A 26,431-nucleotide genomic window follows, 5' to 3' on the forward strand; every position below is an offset into this window, starting at 1 on the left:
GAGCTTCTAATTTCTGAAATTAAGAGGAGGCAGACCTTTCCTAAAATTAATTGAATCCAGTATGACATTAGAAATAAATGATGCGGATGTCATTTCCACAGGATCAGGGATTTAAAAAGGCAAACAGATAACAAGAACGATCACAGAACATGTAAATTGTTCATTCGTATTAGTATGCAGTTTTACGTCCTTCTGTTTGGGCTTGACAAACAGTCGAAGAAACGTCTTCCCTTCGCGTATGAAAACATGAGAGAAATATTATTACCAAACACGAACAAATTTGTCGTATATCACTCCTCGTTAGTATAGTGGACAGTATCTCCGCCTGTCACGCGGAAGACCGGGGTTCGATTCCCCGACGGGGAGGATGACGTTTTCTTCTGCCACTGATTATTTAACTAGACAGACCAAAGTAATGGTCAAGTGCGGTTATATCACGTAAAAAAACTTCCAGCGATCTACACTACTATATACTAATAGAAGTCTTTACACTGTGAGGTAGACTGATTGTATCATGACTGTAATAGCTGAGGACTTAATACCAGTAACCTTTTCAGTGTGAGGCAAACGTGATAACCAACAGACTGGTTTACTTTCTTTGTTCGGTGAACGTGACAACAATTACACTGTAGAAATCCTAACAGTAATGTGTGCATATTTACGCATCTGAAAGCACCCATATACTGAAATGCGAACGTTTCTAATAGCAGAAAACATATAAATTTTATCTGCTAGGCATGTTTAGTGTTAAAAATTCCTACTCATCGATAGTGCAACCGCCGCTGAATCAAACCTTTCTCTGCAAGTTGAGTCCTTCGTGTTGGTCTGTGTTCCTACGTTCCTACGTTCCACTCAGGCCAACCAGCAGGAGTAGCTGCTGATGTGATATGGGGGTTAGGGGACTTGTCAGTTTAATTTTTTACAATTATAAATGGCTTTAAAATAAAAGCTTGCATTAAAAAAATGATGATCGATGATGAAGTGTTTTGTTGCTAATGAAGCTATTTCATTATTAATGCAGTCGCCTGTTTTTCTTCTATTTCCCAAGCTGTTCTGTCCCAGAGAAGGGCACTAAAGTGGAGAAGACAAGTACATCCCATCTTCACGTGAACCCTTGAGTCCTTCCCTTGATTGAGGAACTTCAAGATCACGAGTGGGGTGATGACCAAATATGGATTTTTTTTTCTTTTTAGTGTATTTCCAGGTCAAAATACAAGTAATCTCAATCATTTGGGTTAAGATGTCTGTGAATATTATTATTATTACATGTAATCTAATAAACAAACTCCTCACATACTGTTTATAAAATGCATGAACACAGAGAATACTTTAGGGCATTGTTACACTTTAATCATTAGTGTGCAAGAAGAACCTACAGGCCACCAAATTCAGTGCAAAAGTTCTAACATTATGTGTAGGGCCTTGTGCACCAATCGATAAGTTTTTGTCCTGTCATGTCACGAGTTTTTCCCTTAGAGGAACAGACTGTCCTGCTCTTCAGTGACTGTACTGGTTTCATCTTCCATTGGTGGATCAGGTTGCCGTTTTTCTTCACTGCCCTACCCTACAATAATTTCCCTTTTTGTTTTACTCTCCACTCAAGGATGAGGCTCTTCCTGTCCTGTTCTATGTTTCAGTCACCTACGTTTTTTCTTCTTAACAAGCACATCCTTCCTTCTCATGGGACAGCTGCTGACAGGCGCATGTGCGAGACAGACATTCAAGTGATATGCCATCTAAGTTTATACTTAGTGGAACTCTGACATTTTTAAATTCTCTGTGTCCTCATTGTTCCATGGAAGGCAGTTTTTCCCATTATTAGCCAACTAATAATGCCAATGTTGACATGGTGCCTTTCCAAATGTTAACAAAATCTTTTGACTTTGTTGAATTTCACATATGAGCATGACTGAATGTGCAAACTAGTCGAATCAGTTTCTTGCAAGTCTTTGCAATGATCAACTTCTAAACCTCTCCTCTAACACATGACAAGCATTAGTCCATTAGAATAATTTCATTCTTTACTGACTGGAAATAAAATCTGTTAAAATAATTATTGAGACACTCTAGAATTTCTGATCATATTAACAATGGCACTTGTAAAAATAAATAAATACAATTTATTTTATGATAATTAGAAATAATTAAAAGAAAAAAAATCTGAGGAATGTTCTTATAGTTTGCTGGGCTCTGTGACAGGTGACACTCTCAGGACACCCTCCTGGGAACAGGAGGCAGCCAGCACCCCATCTCTTCTCCATAGTCGGCCTTGAACCAGTCCCCTGCTGCCCCCTATAGGACACAACACAAAGCACACGTTATGTTCTAAACATTCAGAAACATACAGAGATTGGTCATTATTAAGCAAATACAGGTCAAGGCTCAAAAATATGCATCAAAGTTAGAACCAGTGGTTTAATGCATCCACACTCACTCTTTAGGCTGAAAGGGTATACTCAATGGAGTCCTCACACATATGGGACAGGGAAAGAATGATCTTATTTGGACACAAAGCCAACCTCATAGGTTCGGTAAAAGGTTAAAGGTGAGGAAGGGTGAGGAGGCAACCTTCATATTGGGATGGCAATACACAGAGTGATTCTCCTGTACTCTTTATCTCCACTCTCCATAATCATGCTTTAATACTCTTGCGTAAAACATTCAGGTCTCCAGAACCTTCTTCAGTCTCTAGTTGACCAGCTCAAGATCTCTTTGACAGGCTATCTGTGGTAGTGTGGCAGACAGAACAAATAAAGTACAGCAGACAGGAAGTGAACAACATACTGACCTGCCCACGGGCTCTCACACTCATACAACATCCACTCATCACTGCGGAAAGTGCTGTGGAACCACATGGCGTGGTCTAGGGAGGCCATGAACTTGGCCCTGTAGTTGGGATAAGGCAGCAGCGCTGTGCCCAGGAATGAAAAGTCTGATACATAAGCAGCGACGCAGCAATGCAGCTTCATGTTGCCTTCACCTGCAGAAGCACACAGAGAAAATGCTTAAACACATACTGTGAGATTGTATTGTACATTATATTTTGCTTACATTAACATTTTCAGTTATTTTATTCTTTATTTTCATATTGCATAATATTTTTGATATTTGTGCCTTTAATGCACTGTACCAATATATCCTCGCGCTCGCACCCAGAACAGCTTCTTCGGCTCAGCTGCAGCAGGTCTGGAAAAGTGTGGTGGGTTGACGGGCTTTATCTCAATGGGGACCTCATTAGCCAACAGTTTGTTGAGGCCTTGTTTTGCACTCTCTTCCAGGTCTGGTTTACTACAAAACGATAGGAGAAAATGCAAACTACTTCATGATCATTTGTGGCAAACAGGATTTACAGCATGACTCAACATGTTTGCTGTTGGTGGAACCGCTCCAGACCGCATGGTTTTTAGCCTCCACCTGTTATTTTCAATAAAATGAACCAGGCATTAGAAAATAAGCAGCCACGGTTCATGTTGTATGTGTTGTGTTCACAGTTCAACCTGGTTGTTGTGAGGTCTACAGTAATCTGTACAGAAAGCTGATTAGGTCGTCATTTATGTCCCTGTCGTTCAATGTTTTATACCTATTATAATAACATTTAATATTGCCAGGTGGGGTTTAAAAACACTGTCAAACGCAGCTCCATGTAAAATACTTGAATTTTCTGTCAACTGACTGATCAGTTGACTAATGGTAGCAGCTTTACCTGAGATAAAGATGAATAAGCTCCTCTACGGTGAGGAGGTCTTCAGGCTGAGGGACCACCGGCATGGTGTACTGGTGCTTCAGGGGACTCTCCTGCATCATGTGGAAGGACACTTGGCAGATAAATATAGGCTGTCCATGCTGGATGGCCTTGACAGAGCGCACTGCGAAACTGCGACCATCTCTTGTGCGTTCCACATGGTACAACACTGGAACCTTCGGATCCCCTGAAAAACACCCAAAAGACAGCTGTGGGGAAACATTCACCGGGATGTACTGCGGCCAGTTTATCTGATCAATGCTTATGATCACAGATTATGACAGGCTAATAATTTTATAATATTTCAGTTGAACCATGTCCGACATTTAAAATGATGCTACATCTTACCTGCTCGTACAAAGTAGCAGTGGAGAGAATGGGCGTAGAGATTATCGTTGACAGATTTGGCTGCAGCTACAAGGGCCTGACCGACTATTTGACCCCCAAACAAACGCTGGGTGCGGGGCACCCAGTGGTGCGTCCCTCTAGGGAAAAATGGACAAACGAGTGAAATATATTCAACGCAGTCTCAATAAATGATGCTTATGTAGCTTTGACAGAAAGGGTGAACAATGACCGAGTTTATTGGGTACCCTACACCCAAATTCATAGTCATCAAATGCAGTAGCCATATACCAGACTCTACCATTGTGAAGTGAATAATGTTCAGTTTTCTTCACCACAGAGGTGTTCGCTTATTAATTGAGGCCGTGTATAATAAAACATTATAGTAACAGACTTTTCTAATATGGTCTTATCCTTGTGTGGAAATATGAGAGTACAAAAATTGAAAAATATAAGCTCCATAAACATCCAGTGCATGTAGAAATAATTGGAGAATTTTTTTTTTAGTTTTGAAATGAAACAATGAGCATACTCGTAAGCACTACTTACTGTAGGTAAACATGGCTACACCACAGTGTAAAATGTCAAGCTACAAGTGCTGGGCTGGATCGGCATCTCCCAGTTTCTTTTAGTTTTTTACACCTTTTGGTATCACTCACACAAATCCCAGCGTAGCTTTGCCCAAATTCAAGTGGAGCTCAATCCAAAATGTCTGTGCTGGTGTTCTGGGCCTTTAATCTATAAGAATGCAGCATATTTTGAAAGCTGATTTCTAGGTTTTACATGGAAAATCCAAAAAAAACTATAGCAGTTACATAAATAACACAGTTGAATCACTAAGCACAATTTTCCCTCTGAAATACAATTAAATAGAAGTACAAAATACCATAAAATTTAAATATTAAAAATGAAATTGAAATTGAAAATTCTATTATATTCAACTCAATGCAGGATTATCAAATTTTGCACTTATCAAATTTATGGGGGATAATATATTAATATTTTCAGTTAAGTCCTACACACCATGTGTGTATTACAATTATGTGGCCAGTATCCATCAAGGTCATATCTGAATAAGAGGAAAGTGTACAGTGTCTTCCTCTACTTTTGACTCTTGAGCTGCATGTGAATTTCCCGAGCAGGTATTTTTAAAAAAAGTATATCTATCTTATCTCAAGTACCTCAAAATTGTACTTGAATTAATTTCTACCATTGGTTTTGAACAGTTGATCACTTGGTACACTGCATAGGAGAAACGTATTATTTGCCCCCTTGTAAATGTGATACAGTGTAATAATAACAGTTTGCTACATCATTTTTATTTAATCTGTGAATTTCAGAAAACATTTAGCCTCTGTTATGAAGAAACGCAGAGCAGTTATCCTGAAGCAGTTATCCTGACAGTTATGCTGCGTTCCTATCGCAGAGGGATGGGTGGGAGAGATTCCCACACCTCCGGAAGGACGTGAACGCGGCATGAATTTCTGACCTGTCGCCACATACGAAGGTAAAGTTAAACAGTTCCGGCAGCTAACGTTACCTGTACAGGTCCACGTCGAGCTTTTCTAGGTTTAAAACGCTGGTGACCAGGACGCTTTTGAGGTCCTGGTCATAGTGAGACGCAGGGTTGTCCGAGCTTTCATCTTCAGGTGATTTCAGTGACACAGGACCCGCCGAATAATCACCATCAGTCATTGACCCGCTGGCTTCACAGCTGCTGTCCGCTTCGTTCTCCGCCATGATTGTTTGGCAGCTTGATCTGTGTGCTTCGAAAGCGGTCATCTCTCCGATGTTGACACTCATTACCGCCATCTATTGTTGGGACAAAAACATGAAACCATAACAGAAGTGGCTTGTGTCTTTTTTTTTTTTTTTTTGACTACTTCAGTTTTCTCAAAGTTTATAACACTTTTATCTTTAAGCACTTAAATTACTCACGCAGGTATTCTTCACATTACATTGTCACATATCTACAGCCTATTGTGTAGTTTCTCCCTCTAAATCTACATTGTTATAGTATGCAGGTGTACTGATCATACAGGTATATTCACACTGAAGGCCTTGGACTCCCACAGGTGTGTCCTGGCTGTACTCCAATTAACTGTGCTGATGTGCCACATGTTGCATACCAGAAGGGGCACCTGAGGCGATTATGATGTAGAATATGTGATGTTCCAACAGCAGCAGGTTGTTTACCAGATGTTGCTGTAATGCTGCTTGTTGACTCTTGTTTATAGACATACTAAAGTCTAATAGAAACCAATGAGTGTTTAGAGGAACAACACATTAAATCATTGTCTATGCAACTAGGTTTTATAGCCATTGAACAGCTTGCAGTGGCGGCAAAGTCAACATTCTTTCAGTCATGTTAGGTAAAGTAACTCATAGTCAGCGTCTGTTGTTTGTTACAAAGTAGCTGCTACATATAGCATCTTGTTTAAATGCTACACAATCTGTTCATTATGAATAATGATCATGTGCCATTCCCTGTCCTGAGTCCTCTGTGTTGTACGAAGTGTCCTGGCTAACTGCACTGTAATGAACCTGCTCGTGTATTTTGTCTCATATCTGGGCAGGTACAGAGTGTTACTTTATTGTAATAACTCCAGGTCACTCTCCCTTTAGTTTCTCCTGTTGAACCCATTAATTACCCTGTGTGGAGATCGGCCTGTTATTTTACTTTTTACTTTATTTTTTAAATTATAACAAGAATAAGATAATTGATTGTTTTTTTAAAGATGTAGGAAACAAAGTCAAATAAATAAAAATAAGAAGCACATGCAGAAGTGAGAAACACAGTCTACCATGAAACAATAACCTGCTGCAGTCACTGGAAATGTTTGGCTATGCGTGAAGGTTAAATAGGCACATCGTTGTACTTTAGTAGGTCCAAAAAAGGCCCCAGGAGGAAGTCCCATCTTCCAAACAGCCTTTTAATCAACCTAGCATATGATCGAAGGATCAATTAGGTTTAGCCAGACTTTTATATCTGGAGCTTTAGCTGTTTGCCAATGCCTCACAATAATTCTGCAGACTGTATTCGTACTGAACATAATGATTGAAAATGCACATTTTGATTTGTGAGATCTGTCTTCTATTAAACATAATAAAGAAGTCTTCAACCATGGAAGGGGAGCAGTCCTTGGGGACCTGGATATCTGGACTTCCCTTCCCAGACCCTGCTCCTGGATAGTGGAGCTAGGCTCTCTGTCCCCAATTCCCTCTTGGTGGCCCAGTATGTCCATACCAGACCGTGTTGCACCAGGACCGCATATCATATTTGTCCAAGTTTTTCTTCTGGAGAAGAAGAAGACCCTCTAAGTTTTGACCCCCTTCTCCTGTTTTTTTTTTCTTTCCCTATTTTAACAGCTGCTCATGATTTGGACATGGCATCCTGGTCACAATCATTCTGATATCCCGCTAGTTGGTGGTCCAAGCCATTACCCTGCTGGATTTGTGATGCCCCTGCTTCCCTGCCTCATTCCGGAACTGGCTCTTTTCACCTCTGTGGTCTGGTTCTCCAGTCCCTACAGGTGGTCATTGATGACAGTGCTTAAACTCGATCCTCTTGCTGTGGTCCCAAATCATTTTTGGCAATGTCATGACGGAGGGGCACAAATTTCATACCTGCATGGTGTACCAGGACCACCGGGTTCAGATTATTCAGACCAACTACAGCATTAAAATACGTTTTGTAGGTTAGGGTTCACAGAAGATGCAATTTTCTCCCACTCAAAAGCATTTGAGGTGAATGTCGCAGAGACGGTTCAGCTGGTGGAAGGCGCATTGTACTATGCAGTCGTAAAAAACTGTGAAAGGACAGCTAGTACTTTAAAATCCTGTTTCCTGCAAACAATACTGTGCTTTTATTTAACAAAATTCTATAAGATTTACCTCTGATGGAATAGTATTCAATTGTGACCTTGACACTTAGTTTCAGTTTTTATACTTTGAGAGGCTGCAAGGACTGTGATTGTTTCCATTTCCTTGCACCAAACTACAGTATATGAAGGTAAAACACACCTCCAACATCCCTTACATCACACTGGTGGGTGTAAGAGCAGACTCACAGCCAACCAACAGCAACGATTCTTGTTGTGCCTTATAAACCACTTGGAACATGGCAAAATTAAAATTCTGTGCTATACAGCTGATCAAACACCCACCAGGATTGGACCACAACCCTGGGTGTTGTAGTCCAACCTGCATCAGCTTCAGGCAGAAGCCAAATGGATTTTCATCTTGACGCCACTTAGCGAATTCGTACCTTTCTTGCTTCTGTTTGTGACTTGTTGTTAAGTGACTTGTGATCGTTTTCATGCTTGCAGATTTACATTCAGATCAACATCATCAAATGTGGGGAAATTTGTTGGTTCAGTGCTCCAGAGACAAAGACACCATGAACTCCAAACAAATGTCTGACATATGAGCACAATTACTCTTAAAAATCCTATTAATCTCATCTTAAGCTTCACTAAATGATGTTTTTATAGTAACAACAGATCAAAAATAGATGAACAGAAACAGAAAGCAGAGGAGTCCCCCCTTTTAGCATCTTTTGGCTCATTGTTTTGGCATTACAGCCTGCAGCTTTACAATTTAGGTCCACTCTCGCCATCTCATCAACAAGTTTCCAGAGAGAAAGCTCTGATGAACCCACTGTACACTACCTGCCCTGCACTAGACAGCAGGCAGACAAAGTCAGTAAGGACACAAAGTCAGTGTCGACTGCTGGATGTGTGACTGGGCAGCTGTTTCCTAACACGTTTACCTGATAAAATGTCAAGGTGATTAGATTGGATGTCCCTGTTGTGTTTACAGCTTGTTCTGCTGCCCCCAAGTGGTCAGAATGATGTTATCTGTGCTTTAAAAATGCACGTGCTTGGTATAAACCGCAGTGAAGAGTATTTCGGCCTTTGATTTTAGACAGAAAACAAAAATTAGACACCAAATACCAAAACTAGCGTTTTAGGTGGAGATTTTGTTTGATGTGAGACATTTTCAAAAATTGAGAACCCGTCTGAGCTAAACAGCTGTTTCAATCTGTTCAATTTCTTGATAAAAATGATTAGAAATTTCAGTTTATTGCTGTACTTAATGTTCTGTATTAAATCTGTTTCAATGCAGGAATGCATCGTCTCACTCTAAGTAAAGTAGTGACACATTTTTCACCAGACCCAGTCCTGGTTCTCTCTCACCTCACTTTGTTGGCTCAGTTTGTGTTTCAACCTTTCCTGACTCAGAAATGTAGAAAGTTCAAAGAGAAATACCAACATAAAGAAAAGGTCTCAGCAGAGGCAAAGGAGTGATATATTTGTTGTTGTTTTTACTGTGTGCTGTTTACCTAATATATCTCCCTAATAGTGAGAAAATGTTAAAGCTGTATCACACATTTACTCTGTCTGCCTTTAGGTATGTCTGTGTTCTGTGTAGCGTTTACCTACCATGCTGAAAGTGAAGCATAGTAGAGTGACACCGAGATGGACGGGTTGAGACTAGCTATGGTTGTGACGGTGTTCAGATGACAGTTGGTATCCTCCAAAAATGGCTGATTTGCTGCTGATGGTGCAGCCTACCCTGTTGTGGCTCATCTACTCTGACTACATGTTTTCCACCCTCCAAGTTACAGTTCCTTAATTATTCTGTTCTTCTGTGCAATCTCTTGGAAACCAACACCAACCTGAAAGCTGTAATCAGACAACACCTGATGAAAGAATTCTGTTTTTGCTGGTAATCATAACTACACACTGAATAGAAATACATCACCGGAGGGTTGAAATACACACATAACATGAGTCCGACTGTACATACAGCTACCAGAGGACCGGCTCACCCTGCCACCAACTCTTACCTCAGTTTTGCAGAGGAGGGCATGTCACCCTTTAGAGATGATTTCTTATGGAAGTACATTGATGGCACTACTCATTCTGGATTCACTCCTGTCTGAGTCTTCATTTTCTCCAGTTGTTTTGGCAGCTTCTGAGCACTCGAGGTCCCAAAAGGTTGCACCACAGCCATTTTTGACAACAAAGCTACAGCAGGACACACCGAGCATCAGGTACATGTGTTCAAAGGAAAAAGTCTGCTTTTGAATAGATTGCCTTGTGTACGTAGTGACTGGCGAACGTGACTATTTAAGACAACATGAGATTGACATATTTTACCCCTAGACGCCTTACCGTTTATTTAAGATGGGCAAAATTCTGGAAATCCAACTGATCTGCTTACAGTCGCCTAGTTTGTCCAGACCAGTATGTCGAATTTGTGCCACACCTATTCTGAAGATTCATGTCATTCCAAATGAAGCCACAGCCCATGATTATCTCACTATTATTATTATTGTCTTTATTTTTTTGCTTGGACTATTATTTTTTTAATCCCTCGTGGAGTCTGATCAGATCACAGTAAACTCGACCACCCCATGTCAGGAGGTTTGGATTTCTGAGGGGAGCATTTTGTTCAGTGACAATGAACCTCATTCATAAATGTTTTCTGAATAATGGTTCTAATAAATTTAATAAATTATTCTTAAAAGCAGAATAAGAGGAGGAGAAACTTATGTCTATGCCCTCAGGGGATTCAGACTGCCAGAGGTGAGCACAAGCAGCTTTGATCATTACCGTGAGAATCCCTATTGCTGCCTCAAATGTAGTTACACATTCACTGTTGCATGCTCAAATCATCTATTAGGCTCATGAGTCTGTCCTCCCTCCAGCACAAATCTAATTCTGCCCTTACAAATCTGTGCCTGTGCACTCTCAAAGGTTGACTTGCAGACTGAGTAGAGCATGAATTTGCTTTTTGCTCTCCTGTTTGTCATCAATATACCTCCGTAATATCTCAGCACTGTGAGCTGTAAGGACGTTACAGTATAGCCATGTTTCATTTTCCGTTCGCCTTCATCTTCTGGGGAGAAGTGACATGTTCACAGAGTGAGCTGGTTAAAACACGTTGCCTGATTTAAGTTAGACATAATCACCCTTTGATATCATTCGTGTCACTACATTATGGAGACTCTGCTCAATGCTGACTCTGTTTTAGCTGCTTAGCAACACTTTTTCATGCTTTAACTGTAAAAGAATAAACAATAAAACACTAATCTCAATATGCATTAATAGACATATGAATTGTAATTATTAATATCTGCAATAATTAAACAAAGTGTGGATAAATATGACTGCATATATTCTGTTAAACCGATGCAGCTGACCATCCGAAATTCTTTCTTTGCTACAGAAAATTGTTATAAGCCTTTTATCAAAATTAAACTAAATATATTATTCATCCATACACCCATCATGGTTTACATACCACTCTTACTGAAGCGTCATTAAGCATCACACTGACAAAGCCTGCCCCCACGTGGACTCACAGGCGTATTGCATGCTTTTAAATGCAGGTTTAATACCCATCATGCTCCCTCCTTAAAGCTTCCCTGAGAATTTGCTTTTGTGAGCAAAGTTATGTTTACATCCACTGTTTATAACCAAGACACTGTGTGTGTCCTTAAGTGTGTCCTATAAATATAAAGAATGCATTTCCTTCTTTATAGAACATTTACCAAGCAATTGTTACAATAATTTAACTGCTGATAGACTCACACTTAAGGAAACTGACTCTTCTGCTCATCTTTAGTACTAATTTAACAGGAGAGTTTCATTCATCGTCCAATTGTCAACCACAGAACATTATGCAGAAAATGAATCTGAATCTGTCTATTTCCCCATCAGTGTTTTTTCCCCTTACCTTAACCTAAGCCCAGTCATGCCTCTATCCCCCACCAGCTCGCTCTGCAAGGTCTAACCATAACCTCTCCTTTGCCCTAACCCAGTCATGAGGGCTGCGCGATGGCACTCCACCCACAACTCTATAGCATGAAGTTGTTGACAGGACTGTGTGTTGCATCACTCGCCTGCACACATGCATGCTTGTGCAAGTGCTAAAACACTCATACACATTTCACTATGGTGCCACTTTCGGTGAAGAACGGTAGGTTTTTCATCAATATGCAATTGCGCTTTTGGTCAATGCTTGGCTTCATCTTTACAAGTTTTTTTTCCATAAGAGGTATCTGTAGTTTTTGTTTACACCACTGGTGCCGAAACTTTTTTTCTTTTTGGTCAACAAGAAGAGGCTACCAATGACAATATGGCCAGTGTTGGTGCCTGTTATGATGCAGTGGCCGTGCGCTCTGTTACCCCTCTGAAGCAGACCATCTGTGACAGACACATCACATCATATACAGTGCTGCCATGTCCATCACAGAAGACTGGGATCTGTTGAGTCCAGCGATTTCTACTTTAGAGTTTGATGCCACAATCGAGAAAATGGCCACGAACAAATCAGCAAGGGAGTTTCAGAAGTGACAGCTGTGGGCAGGTCTATCAGCTGAAGGCACAACAGAAGCTGTTTGTAAGTGATCAGGGTCTCAATATCAAAGCTGCACTATTTGTGGATACTGTGTGCGGTGCATGTGATCAACCCGCCAGACTTCATGAGGGAGGTGACAGACCAAACAGTTAAGTGCAAAAATCTGGTTGCGTGCAGCATACTTTGAAGAAGTCTGTTAGCAGGCTCGGCCTTCCACATGCTGTTTTATTAGAGAGCGAAACTAGATGGAACAGCGAGGCAGCAATGATCCTGGAGCTGCTAAGATCTCTACAGCTCAGCCTTCTGTAGTCAGACTACCACAATTTTATTTTTTATGAAATGAGATGTTGGTCTAACTAAGAAATAATAATATATTCACACACTAGATGCTAATTAAATTTGGGTTACCTCTAATGGGGGAGATGAGTGCATCAAGCATCCCCATGGAGGAGGCTGTGGAGAGGACACATCCTGAACTGGAGGCCACAAAAGTAGGCTAACTTAAACCCATAATATTTTATAAACACGTTAGATGTGTGTTTAGAATGGTCTGACTTTGCGATGACATCCACCCATCCATTTTTATTAGTTATGGAGGGGGAAGACACCCCAGATGTAATGTTTTTTTCCCCCCATTTTCTGAGAGAACAGTTTTCATGGAATGACCAAACTACAGAAGGCTGTACAGGTCATCACAAGGACAAGCTGATGGACTCACAGTCAGCAGGCGATGGCAAAGTCAAGTTTCACATCAGGGACACATTCAATAACTCACTAAGAAGCTGACCAGTCACACCTTTACTGTGCGCAGATGATTAGGGATAACTTTCCACGCTGTGGTTTTGCTGATTGTAGGTCCACCACATGCTGTGTTCAATAAATATAGACGCTCTAGTCCGGTGGGAAAACGTCATTAAGAAAGTCCTCATTTTCTGCCAATCCCAAGCGCTCATGAATCCTGCGCTGCCTTCACGCGCTTTGGGATATCTCGCACTCAAAAGTTGGCCTCATATGTGAGCCATCAGAGAGCGACATTGCAAGTCTTGATTACGCCCACAAGCATGAGCTTTACAGCCCAGTGAAAAGCAGATTCCTGTAGCCGAAAAATGTTTGTCTATGCGCCGAAGATGTTGGGTCCCGCTTTCTGCAGACAGAGCACTTTTAATTAATTATTCAAAAGTATTAGTTTGTCCTACACAGGCTTTATGCATTTTTGCAAAGCGGGACAATCCTTACAGTTTTTGAACCAAAAGAAACCGTCAAGTCGAAATCGGATGTGAAAAATAAAGATTTACGAGCACCACCTGAAGGAGGCATGATGCTGCGCGCGTAATGGATTTCCCCAGCAGTGCTCCTTATCGGGGACCAGGAGCTGCAGCTGCAGCAGCCCAACCACATTAAATCTGCTCCGCCGGTGACCTTGGCTGACGGTGGTTACGCCTTTCAGTCTTGCGCTTTTCTGTTCACCATGGCATCGTCGGACGGGCTGGATGAGGATTGCGTGCTGCAGCGGGGGAGATCTCAGAGTGACCCGAGCAGCATCACCGAGGTCCGCCTGGGCGAAGCGCACAGAGCAGGTAAGAGGAGAGGGGGGCCTAAAACCCATGCTGGACATCTGTCATCCGCTCATCGGTTTGCGCTTTTGGCGGGTGCTCGACAGCGAACACATCACGGTGTCGGGGCTCGCCTGCAGCCGATCACATCCGCGGTGATCCCACTGAATTTGTATGCAACAAGCGTAGGTTGTGTTGTAAACGTGCGTCATTTACTATCCCCTACATGTAGTCACTGCTGTGCGCTGCTGTAGGCCTTATATGTCAAATTGTTTAATAATGCCATTCACAGTGACATCATGAATCTGGGAAATTTGTGTCATGCAACATATGAGACCAACTGGTGTCATAGTTTGGTCTATTTCAGCTGTATATTCATTTTGTGTTAATAATAGCATGCACTGATTATCTGATTTTGGTCATTTGCATATCCATATGCTTACTGGTAGATTGCCGCCCACTCATTGCCCAGAAATGTGGGCAATGAGTGGGTGGCGGTGATTGACATCCCTAAACAAACATTATTGTTGGTGATCACTTGCAGGTGATGCTGTTAGTGCAGTGAAACTCATCACGTCAAACCTGGATGCCCTCTCTTTGTTTATGATCCATTTTTCGTGTTTGTGAAACAGGTTGTTTTTTTTGCAGCATGGGAAGACAGAATGCACAACTTGCCATTACACATGGACTGCAGCAGGCTATGCTGAGTCGAACCTGATGAGAGTGCTGGTTGTGTATTAGGCTGTTTCCATGGTGATCCAAATGGCAGAAGGCAGCACTTGGCTCTCCGACTGTGAGCCGACATGGTGTTTGTCTGCTCCACTTACTGGTCGTTTTTTTTTTTTTTCCCCCAGCATGCTCGGTGATGTACAGCAGCCAGCCATTCAAAGTGAAATGCCACTTAGGCTGTGAATCGTGTTTATCTGTGGGGTGGGATTCACGTTTCCACTGGGACTCGCTGGGCAGGCGCTCAACAGCTACCGAGCAGCAGTCGTGAGATGTGGCGTTTTGAAAAGTGTTGAATAGTGGATTGATGTGAAAACATGACAAATCACTCGTTTTAACTTGCAGGCCCGGGACGACGCTGTCCGCTGGCCGTCGTCACCTGCGTACTGTAGGCTCAACTGGTTTCATGAGAGAGTGGCAGCGATGAGTTGAACAGAGAAGTTGATACTCTACAGCTGTTGTATCTGCACAAACAAGGGGCTCAGTTACTGGATCATAGTCTGATGTGCGTGGGGGCTGCAGTACAATATATGAGACAAGATCCTTGCCTTCATATTATAGCACACACACTGCACTACGCTTTCATCTCCACTTGTGTGTGATGTTCCAGTCTGTTTGAACATCAGGCCATTTCACAGGTCCTGTTATCTTTAGATATGAGAGCCACAGCAGTACCACAGAGAGAGGATCTTCAAGTTGTCTTGCCAACGGCTCATATCGTTGCGTTCATGCCCTCTGTTTGGAATCCAGTGCTTGTCACGTCGTCGTGGTTGTCATGGTTACGTAACAGCGTTGGTGTAAGTGCAACTCCGAGACAGCGCCGGCAGGATTGTCCTGTGATGTACCGCTCTTTGCCGTTTCACACTTGGCGTCAGATTCTCCCAGATCCTGCGAAAGCGCCGCAGCAGATTTCATCCAAAGCTGACGCTCGCTGTGCAGCATCAGGCAGACAGGGCTCGGGCAATGCAGCAGCGAAAACCCGCCTGCCCTCCCCCACCCCTCCGCCCCCTCCGCTTGGCGCTAACCCTTTCGTAGCTCTGGCACCCCCACTGCGGCTTTGATCCTGCCACTTGAAGAACCATCTCCATTAAAGAGGGAGTGACAGATTTCTGATGGTGGCATTATCATGGCACCCAGCTGGACAGTGTCACAGTGAATCAGCTGCACAATAGACTCAATATACAGATGACCTCTTCTTCCATTGTGATGCTTTGATAATGATGTTGGAACAAGCAGAAGTAATTTCTCTGCGGCAAGAACCAACCCAGTAGAACTGCCATATGTGCGGAGAACTGAGCACTCACTGCTTTCAAACCAGATTCTCGTGCTGCTCATTTTGATGCCATATAAAGCACACAGAGCACAGAGGACTCTGATTTAACCTGAATACATGTTTCACAGAACTTAACACAAGACAGCCTGGTCTGAATGCTTCGCTCTACCAGCTAGAGACGGCAGAGTGAGAACAAACCACTGTGCTGTGGATTAGCATCTCTTTATATGGACTTCTGTAGACGGTTTCATTTGGTGCTGGAGGTAAGCAGCCACCTTGTCCAGCACATCCACGTTACATCACAGGCTCGGTTAGAGATGATGCAGAACAGGAAGCGCAGCCAAAATGTTGTAGCCCAAAGGTGGAACTCACGCTGCATTCAAATTTTGGCCCATGCAGTTGCCGACAAACCGGATATTTTTTAGTTTCATCAGGAGAAAGATGGCTCAGGTGCAGTGTGACACTTGGCAAAGTGTGATTTTTTAACTACAACGTGTAATACAACAACCATACAAGATATACCCAATGAATGTGTTTGAATTAAATTTAAGATGTGCCAATCCATCATTTTAGCACCGTACATAAGGTCACAACTTTTAGTGTGAAAGTGATGAGCCCCCCCCTCAGCTCTGCGGGGTGTTTCAGTGACTTTTAGCTTATTGTTTTGGTCTCATTAGCATTGTTTCCAACCACAGCAAGTGAAAAAACTCAACACAGTGGAGCATTTAGCAGCTGAAGAGCCAGTCGCTTTTCTCAGTAGTCGGTGGAGACCAAAGTAGGGATTAAAGGCGAGTGATTGCTAGACTTACATTTTTTTTATGCAGACAGAATCCAAGTGAATGCAAATGCTGGTCTGTATCTGCTGTAAATAAGTAATAATAACTGTTTGCTTGCAAGTAAGACATAACAACTTTATGTCAGTGTTGTGTTTATAGCTTGTTGCATTTCCCCCGAGTGGCCAAATATAATAAATTAATACAGGCTTAAAGGCTAATTATAGTTATAGGGCAAGTACTGCATGCTAAGCTTGTTTGGAGGAGAAAACAAAGGTGAATGATGAAATTATCACCCAAACTTCCTGGTTCAGCTTTGACTTAATGCACTTAAGTGCAAGTTCCTTATTGCCAATTGCCAACAATTACAGTGAAGTTGGCAATGAGCTTTTTAGATCTCAGGCTTCCTGCCCTTACAAACATGTATGAAAAAGTCGTATACGTAAAATCTGATTAGAATTAGACATGGTAGTGCTGCAGCTCAAATATAGGAATACAATATAAAATAGTGCAATATAATACTGGCACATTGTGTATGTCATTGTTGTCCTGGAATACGTACCAGTCTGTAGTGCTAAAGCTGTTAAATAGGCCTGAGTCTGATTGGTCGGGCGAGCGCTGCATGATTCACGTCATTGGTCTGTCTTACGTGAGCTTCTGCCCATAGGCAGGTGGAAGTAGAACTGAAACGTGATCTGGTCCACTGGAGGGGAGTGTTAACTTGGTCAAGCGCGGTACGACCGTACCACCTGACGTGTTGGTGGTATCTCAGCAGGACGTTCCTCAGATTGGTGCCGTTAACGTCTCTGGCCACTATAAAAGCAGGCTCCGGCAATGAGTTCTCGGCCCCCTTTATAACTCCATACAGCTTGCCCAGAGCTTGGTTGGCGTTGAAGTGTGGTGTAGCGTACACCGCTGTGAGAGCAACTAATGTAAACTTCCTCGGGAGATAATAAGGTTGGCATCTGATCATAAGGTGCTCTAGGAGAACAGTCCGTAGACATGAAGCAGACACCTTCCACCTTGCTCTTCTTCCATCCTATTGTTGGGTCCTGGTGGAGAACGCAGAGCCCCTCTGGAACAGCAGATAACTCCAGCACTGAATGGTCGAGTCTCTGTGAGAACAATAATGTTGCAGCTCTTAGTGCCATTTTGAAAAGTCACGCTGCCCCTGAGTTCTTCCAGCTTATCATCCAGTGAGTGGACATTTACTAGAATAACACTTGGTAGTGGAGGCCTGTTTGCACACCCTGAGCAGAGCTCCACCCTGCAGCCCTCGTTTCAGTCTTCCACGTGTTGCAACAGGTGATCCAAGTCATAGATATTCCTTGTTGTTTGCTGATCGTGATCATCCTGTTGACCAAGAACAGTCTGTTGTACCACAGTTGATCTCTATCATATTGTATGATATGGTTTGCATGGGCAGTGTACATATTGTGGAACAGGCAAAATAAGAAACAAAGGTTAGGAGGAGCTTGAGACAGGCGAGCTCCCACTTACAGCGATTGTGTGCACACATTTTTTCTTGTGCAATGGGAGAATATTAGCAGCATTTCATCTGCACTCACTTTCACTTTTACAGTATATCCAAAACAAGTTGTTTCAATAAACTGGCTTTCCTGTTGACTATTTTACAACCTGTATAACTCTCTGACTGCTAATGTGTTTTGCACCGTCTGACTTGGTTGTAGACTCTGTGATAAACCTGAATTTTCCTTCAGATTAAATGAAATATTCAAAATGAATCACACACAAAATAGATTTCTTTTTACTGCCTTAACAAGAGCCTATTTATCAAAGGTGCTTAAAGTTGTGAAGCTGACTGACATCCTGATGGTTTTGAGGTGTTGTGGCCTCAGTTGAGGTTCTTGAACACAGCATCAATCTGTGGCTATCTTTTTTGATGCACATTAATAGAAATGATGGAGGTGTCTTGTCGGTCCCTGGTGTTGTCCTGAGCCTGAAGGAGTCTCTTCTCTCTGAGCTGGTGCTGTTGCACTAATCTGACATGCCCCCCTCCTCAGTCAGAGGGAGCAGAGGGGGCCCTGATGAGGATATTAGTATTCCTTCTATTTGAATCAGGGTGCCTCATGTTTTATTAATCAGGAAGCCTATACATACGCCAGTTTGTCTCATTCCATATTCAGAGCTGTGATTGAGCAGAGAGAATTGCTAACCTGGCACCTGGCAGCTCACTCCTACATGCATGTTCAGCTTTGCATTTCACGGCAACTGCAGTTAGAGATGGGATGGGATGGGATGAAAGGTGTGCATAGATGGCAATAGAAAAATGTCACTTTGTTGCCATTGTATAGAGTCTCTGCGGAAATGTCAGCCATGGCACATAGCAAATACATGCCATGGGCGGGGAGCAAAACACAATCTGCTGTCATCAGTTTTACAGGTATTTGATCATGAACATTGCTCTCCTCAGAGCCACGCTGTTGATAGTGAAATGAATTTAAACCCATTCTATAAGAAAGCCACACAAAATGTAAATGCTTAAGATATAACTTTGTCCTCATGTGTTTTTCATTTTGTAATTATTTCTATGTTCTGAGGGCAGTTTGAGTTTAGGGATACATTTGGTGTTTCACTAAAATCAGCACCTGACATTGAAACAGAAGACATGTTGTGTTTTACCTGTGTGTTTTATTGCTGAGGATATATTAGAATCTGTTTCACGTGGTTTTATAGGACTAACATAAATGTTAGATGTGAGGGCCGCAGTTGGACCCTCTTGAAAATACCAAGCCGAGGCGAGAAAGAGGAATTGTTGAAAGGCGTTTTTAATGCCTGCGTAGTAGGAGAGGCCCGAAAATGCTGCTAAGTGGGGTCAAGAGCAGTTGAATGTGAATCAGTGGGTGAAAGTGCCACAAGAGGGCTCTATGTGGCAGATGGATAAATGTTGCATAAATGAGGTAAGCTGTCACTGTCACAAGGAGTCCGGCACTGCAGTCACAGGGAATAGGGACAAATGGTTTGTCCAAGGTCGTGCTGCATATAGAGTGGGAATGGACAGACACTTACTCATGATTACCCAGCTCTACACTGCAAGGTTTAAGATGAGTTTGAATTAGACTTAAGTGAGATGTGCTTTAAATGAACATTCGCTTTATGCCAAGTCAACTCTCAGGCTCTGAGAGAGGGATGAACACTGTGCAGGAAGCACGAGAGGGAATATTTGATATGCAGTCAGAGGAGGTTAAAACAGAAAAGTCCACATAGAAAACCAAAGTTTGCTTAAAGTCATGCCCCTATGTGTGTATTTTTAGAGCTGGTGCAGCTCCTCAGTGTTTTTTTGGATCTCATGTTTTTTTCAAAAGTGGAACATCTGAAAGCAGCGATGAAGGATTTAGCATGTGCAGCACGGCGATGATTAATGTGGAGCATTGCAGAAGTGATGTGATGCTAATCTAGGACTATAAATGAAAATGCGACTTTGCTGAGACGGTAATAAGGTTGTTCCATCGCTGAGTTTTACCCTTGAGTCTTTGGTGCAGCATTGATTCTTTTTTATTAGCCGGCCAAGACACAGTGGCACAGCGGCTAATTCAAAAGCACCTCTTTTTTTTTGTGCCAACTCATCTCTCATGCCATTATGCACTATGCGGAGCCGTCCCTGGGTCCCACTGACTACAAGGCCCCGCGGAGCAGCGCAGAGGCAGAACAAAACATGACATCACCCTCCACCAATATCATGAAAGGACAAAAACGTCACTATGTAGGTGACTTTCATACTGTAGATTCAGGGCTGTAGCAAGAATTTTAGGAATACAGAGGCCCTGAGTCCAAATTACCTCAACAGAACCCCATCGACTGAAAGGTTATTCAAGAAACCTCAAACAAACAGCACTGGTTTTGCTCCTCAAAGTCTGTTAGTCATGTGTGAAAAAAGTGTGGTTTCACAGCTGTGTGAAGTCTACTAAATTGCCTCCTGTGATGTTACTTGAGTCGGCGTCAGTTTGGGATGAAGGCTACAAGTTTGAAAATGAGAGCAATGAAGAAGAAGTGAGGATATCAGACCTGTTTAGCTAGCTGCTCATCTCTCCTCGAGGCTAGCAACTTGTGGCTACATTAGCTGCTACTAGCCTAACACCAGAATCATTGATTGAAATGTTGGCATTCGAGTTGTGGGTAACGTAGAAGGAAAAATGTTAAACTGTCCAGTGTAGCAACAGTGCCGCGCTAAGTCAGTGGAGGAATGGTATTTAGCCTAAATGTATTTTTATTTTTTGTCATTATTATTTTCATTTTCATGTTTTGGTTATGAAGGGCAGGAGTCAGTGCCCTCTGGTGGTCAGGAGTGTAAATAACTCCTCCTGCTTCACTGATAAAATGTGACAGCTGTTCTACACTCTACCACAGCAACACTAAGATAATATAGCTATGTGTTTATTAATAAGACTTTTAAAAGTAATGCAAACGGTACTTTAAAGAGTAACTAATTGCTTTCATATGCAGATCATTGGTAATGTAATTCAATTACTTTTGAGAAAAGTAGCCAGTAACTATAAGCTGTTACTAATTTTCAATAAATTGCGTAACCCTGATGCTGATGTCGACTTTAAGCTTGTATTAATTGACTTTTGATCACTTGGGGGCAGCAGAGGCAAGCTACATTTACCCACAAATCTTTGTTATAGAGAAATACTTAAGATTACAATATCAAGCTTTCTGGGCCTTTGAAAAAGAAGCACATAAATAAAGGACTGGTTAAGATTTGGAGTTTGAAATTGAAATCATGAGATTTCGATTACTTGGCTGATGCCAAAGTGTCCTGAAAATGAGCTGCTGTCACACCTTTCGTTAAGTCTTGGAGTGATTTGACCATCTGCATGAATCAGGAGTGAATTGTCTCATATCACAGGAGGTAATTAACATCAAAGCAATCACATGTAATAATGTGCCACTCTGTTCCAAGGCGGGTTTTCCCTTTCAGAGAACAGAGAAAAAAAAAATGAATATAGATGGTCTTTGTCTGCCTGCACAGACTTGATTGAACGGCAGCACAAACAGAAAACAGTGAACTGTACTAACCCCTCCCCCGCCACACACAAACACACACATACAGTACACACATCCCCTCCCCCAACAACTGTACATGGGATCTCTAAACAACAAGGATGTCACGCTTAGAGTAGGACTTAAAAAATGCGGCTCCGGTGTGTCCAAATTGCCAATAATACAGGCCAAATTAAAAGGAGAGAGGTGTTGAAGCCATGGCCAAAGAGATGGATGGCTTGTGGCCTGCTCTGCATGTTATCCACAGCCAACTTACTGTTTTCTCTACCAACAGAGCTTTCGCTCTCTATGTCCATGATTTGTACTTGGGCAGCGCTGCCTTTATGGTTTTGAATGGGTGCATATGTACCCTTTTGTGTCCTTATGGGATTTAATATGCTGGAATTGTAGTCAGATGTTTGTAGTTAGAGTGTGTGCTCCTGTGGATGTGCACATACCACAATATGCTTTATTTTAAGAAAGAAAGACAGTTTACTATGTGTGCAGCAGAGGCAGAGATCTACCCAGCGACTGGGCTAGGCATGTTGTGGGGGGGTGAGGGGGCTACGTGACTTAAGCTGTCAGCCATTTACACATAATGTATCTTTTATGAATGTTTCATGTGCTGACCTAATTCCTTTCAGAGCTGAGTAAAAGCAATATGTTGCACATGAGAACACACCAGAGCATCCAGCTGATCCCTTTGACATCCTCATCCCACAACAAGGGGATAGGAAGGGCCGACGAATGGAAACAAAGCTGTGATATGACCACTTGGAAGCCCTGGGAAGGCGAGAATAAAAGCTACAGACCACCCCGATCATTTGTTTTTTCAAAAAGCTTTATCGTAAAAAGAGATACTTTGCTCTCTGTGGCAGATGTAATTAAAGGAAACGCTTAAGCCCAGAGTAGGAACGGAGACACTGATTACTTTGACAGCCTTGAATCCATCAGCAGTGTAAAAGAAGGAAGGGGAGGAGGGGTGGGGGCAGCAGCTGCAAAAATCTGTCTGCTGGAACTGGTTGCTGGATTTGAAGCCCTAAAAAGTAAAAATGAATTTGACTAATCAGCACCGAACTGTTGTTCTGATGTGACTCAAGCTAACCTCATGAAATGCATGCAAGTACAGCTGTTTAAAGGGAGCCAGCAGATTTTGTTGTGTACTTGATTACTATCCATTCTGATAAGCAATGAATCTTTTAATAGATTGCTGGTTTGTGCCTTTCAAATGTGAAGATTGGCTGCTGTTTATATGGTTGTAAAATTAATATCTTTGGGTTTTGGTCATACAACACAAGAAATCTCACCTTTGATTCTGGGAAATGGTGATTTTTTTTCACAATTTTCTGACATGAGCAAAAAGATAAAACGATCAATCAAAAAATCGTCCACGGAGCGACAAGTCCAACCTGAGGAACCTGGCCTCCTCCCAGCCTCGAACGATCCCCTTCACAGGAATCCCAGAGACTGTTTGGTTTGCAGCTCACACACTCAACGGGGGCTGCTACAGTCTCTGTCCCCGTGACGCTGCAGAGGCTCGCAGGCTGCACAGGCCGTGGCTGTACCTGATGAATGATTCAGCAGATTTAAAGGCAACAGTTCTGGAGGGGAGCAGCAGCTGGCCTTTATGAACATAAGATTTATGTTTTTAAACTGGTGGCGCTGGCACAATATTACATCTGTTTAGGAGTTAAATGTCAAACACGTCAGGAACACACAGTCACTCTCCCACTTACTGCATGTTCAGCTGCTCTGAACCTTACACGACATCCTCGGGCTGGCTGAAGGAACGGGGCTCATGCTAAATCAGTCGTAACTTGGTGTTCTAAGTCTGGCCTGGTTGCTAATAGTTACCCCCAGTTGCTCATAGTTATGCTGGTTGCACCATCCAGGCTGAAGCGTTCTTCTCGCTAACACCGGTCTTAAATCTTACGTGTGGTCAGGAGCTGGCGTAAAGTCATGATGTAGGCTGTGCGTTGCACTCAGATGTGATGCTAATCAGCTGTTAACAAGGTATATCATTTATGCAGTCACAGAACACACCAGGAGAATTGTTTTTCATACAAAGATAGACATAGACAGAACTATTAGAAATGATTAGCTACAAATTAGCAAGACAGCAGGAGATTGTTCACAATGTATCCTGGCAATGCAAGCTGCTGGGCAATAGCCACATTTGCATTGCTAAGACAGGGCGTAGTTAAGACTCACCTTAAAGTCTATTCTAAAGACTAGTCTTAACAAAGATTGACTAAGCAGCTAGGACCAAGCTTAGTAAACACCAGCTTTGCAGCCCATCCCTGAGCTAGAGACTGTGATCCCAGCTTTAATGCTCTTTTGAATGTCGCCAGTTACCCATTTCGCTATCGTGTCCCGATGAATGTTTACTGATGGATCGCAGCAGACATTCAGCATATTCATGCTGTACATATTGTGATGATGTGATATCTGCTGCACATGGGTTCTTAAACAGAAGAAGAACGGATGGTAGCATGAACAGTGGCAGCCACCATGATGGATGAACAGCTACAGAATAGAGTGCCGCCCTACAGTTCATCACAGAGCAGACACATTGGCATTGATGATAGAACATAATTGCTGCAACACTCGCAAGGTGCCATTAGTTGCCATGCAACCAGAATCAAGCTGTCATTCCTAACCTGACAGACACTTGATAAGGGGGCTGCAGTTTGACGCAGTAACCGAGTAGCGTATTAATTCTAGACTATTGGAAGGGGAAGTATTGAAATGGACTGATAAAAATATAATGCATGCATTTTATATCACATCCGGGGGCTGCACAAAATGTTCCTGAGGGCTGCCATTGGCCCATGGGCCACACTTTGAGAACCCCTGACTTTGACATTATTAACATTTATTTTGACTGATGTCTGTAGATGTGTCTGTCTGCCACCATTATCCAGCTGCTAAAGGTTCAACTTCACTACCATCACAGCTGGTAAAAATAAAAAATAAAAAATCAAAGCAATAGTAAAGTAAGTGAATGCATGAATAAATGCATAAATGGACAGTAACCTGGCCACAACATGATGAAACGAAGGAAAGACCTTGCAATCAGGCACAGATACGGAACATTCGTGTGTGTGTGTTACAAGAGAACGGAAAGCGAAGGTGGTGATATTTTTTGGGTGAAACCGAAAGTTTCCGCCTTACTCACATATTAAAATAAGATTCTCTAAATATCAGACTTTGATTGTTAAGCATAAAAATAATGATTCGTGCGCCAGCTGATGTTTGAAAGTCCAGATGCTCAGCCTCTCAGGATGTTGTAACTACAAGGAGTGCGTTCTTTAAGGATTCCTGATTTTACATAAGCTGCATGGACGTTTGCAGTATCTCATCGTTCTTATATTTAATGCATAGCGCTGTAATTTAAACCACCATTGCAGAACTGCACAGGTATTGTATGTTTAATATTAATGCGCCTTCGTTTGTAAAGTCAGACCTTTGTGTCAGGCTATCAGTAGCTGTCCTGTGATTCAGTTACTTTGCGGCTGATCTAAGCCGCACAGTCCAGAATGTGGCTGCTTTGTGATTGAGTTTTGCAATCAATTGTAAAGTGCTTTGGAGCAAATATTTTCACAAATGGACACTCTGTAACTGCAGGTTTGAGCTGCTGTGCTGCTGATGTAGAGCATTTTCCGTCGTCTCCCTTGTGACTGCACGCTCAAACGAATAAAGCGTCAGCTGCCTGAGTTAATCAAATGAATAGTCTGATTTCCAAAGTTGCTGAACTCTGTCTTTGTTTTGCTCATTTCAAATTATCCAGTGGCTGAAATCACTCAATCAACTGAGAACATTTTCAGCACATAGTGCCCTCAAAAATTCATACAATAGATGCAATTCAATGCATGGAAGGGCAGAATGGGAAGAACAGGAAAGCCTCCTGTTTTTCCTATTCAGGAGCGTTGATGTATTATTGAACATGTTCATACCCACAGCTAGCATTGCAGTCACATGGTTTCATTTGTGTCAATTAACTACTTTTGTTATGTTCCACATTGTAGTGGTTCATTAACAGGTGAAACCAGATAAAACAAGTGTGTACGTTTTTTACATTATCTGAACTGATTCTGTTGGTGTTAAAATGGGATTTTAGCTCGCTGCCAGCCGTGGTCGCTGTGCAGCCGTGTTGCCAGCGGTTTGTCCACACCTCTAGGTTTTGTTAATTTTTTTTGCCAGTGTGTGGGAGGTATTGTAGCTGTCTGAAAGTCTGTGCATCTTTGATTCAGACATACTAGAGGCTGAACAGTTTTTCTCGCTCGGCTGCTTGTAATTATGGTCTAAATGATATGAGGTGAACAAGTCAGTGGTAGGAAAGGCAGATGAGTAACTGATGACATTACTGACTGAGACCCAGAGTCTTTTAGGTTAGTGTCCCACTGATCCATGCCAGTGAGCCAGCGTGCACAGGACCAGGTCCTGGCACAGCCTAGGTGGGATGCTGCCATCACTAATGTTATGAATCACAGCTGTGTTTTTGCTGCTTTAAGAAGTGTTTGCAAAGAAAGCGGTCGCTTTAGTTGACGTGAATACGGAAGACTTTGCCTGTTTGGCTCTACCCACTGAGGCACTGCCTGCTTACATTATGTGAACGATGCATTACTGCGGCCACATTTCCTCA

At 42.3% G+C, this 26,431-nt stretch overlaps 2 protein-coding genes and 1 non-coding gene across 3 annotated transcripts in view; 2 read left to right on the top strand and 1 right to left on the bottom strand.

Annotated features, from left to right (window-relative positions):
• The first annotated feature begins 294 nt into the window (after positions 1–294).
• trnad-guc lies at positions 295–366 on the top strand. Its single transcript has one exon. It is a non-coding gene; the product is annotated as a tRNA-Asp (tRNA).
• An 889-nt stretch (positions 367–1,255) lies between these two features.
• On the bottom strand, positions 1,256–5,827 carry acot8 (acyl-CoA thioesterase 8). The gene is made up of 6 exons (XM_041958450.1): positions 5,628–5,827; positions 4,091–4,227; positions 3,704–3,929; positions 3,131–3,288; positions 2,789–2,980; positions 1,256–2,292 (listed from the first exon to the last, which is right to left on the bottom strand). The coding sequence occupies exons 1-6, from the start codon at positions 5,825–5,827 to the stop codon at positions 2,174–2,176; spliced, it is 1,032 nt and encodes a 343-aa protein (XP_041814384.1). The 3' UTR covers positions 1,256–2,173.
• An 8,098-nt stretch (positions 5,828–13,925) lies between these two features.
• Positions 13,926–26,431, top strand: part of phactr3b (phosphatase and actin regulator 3b) — a 44,041-nt gene continuing 31,535 nt past the window's right edge. Inside the window, exon 1 of the mRNA XM_041959509.1 lies at positions 13,926–14,034. Within this exon, the coding sequence (XP_041815443.1) occupies positions 13,926–14,034 (109 nt within the window). The remainder of the gene's footprint in view (positions 14,035–26,431) is intronic.

Source organism: Chelmon rostratus, chromosome 2 (assembly GCF_017976325.1).
Source record: "Chelmon rostratus isolate fCheRos1 chromosome 2, fCheRos1.pri, whole genome shotgun sequence".
NCBI classification, from domain to species: Eukaryota; Metazoa; Chordata; class Actinopteri; order Chaetodontiformes; family Chaetodontidae; genus Chelmon; species Chelmon rostratus.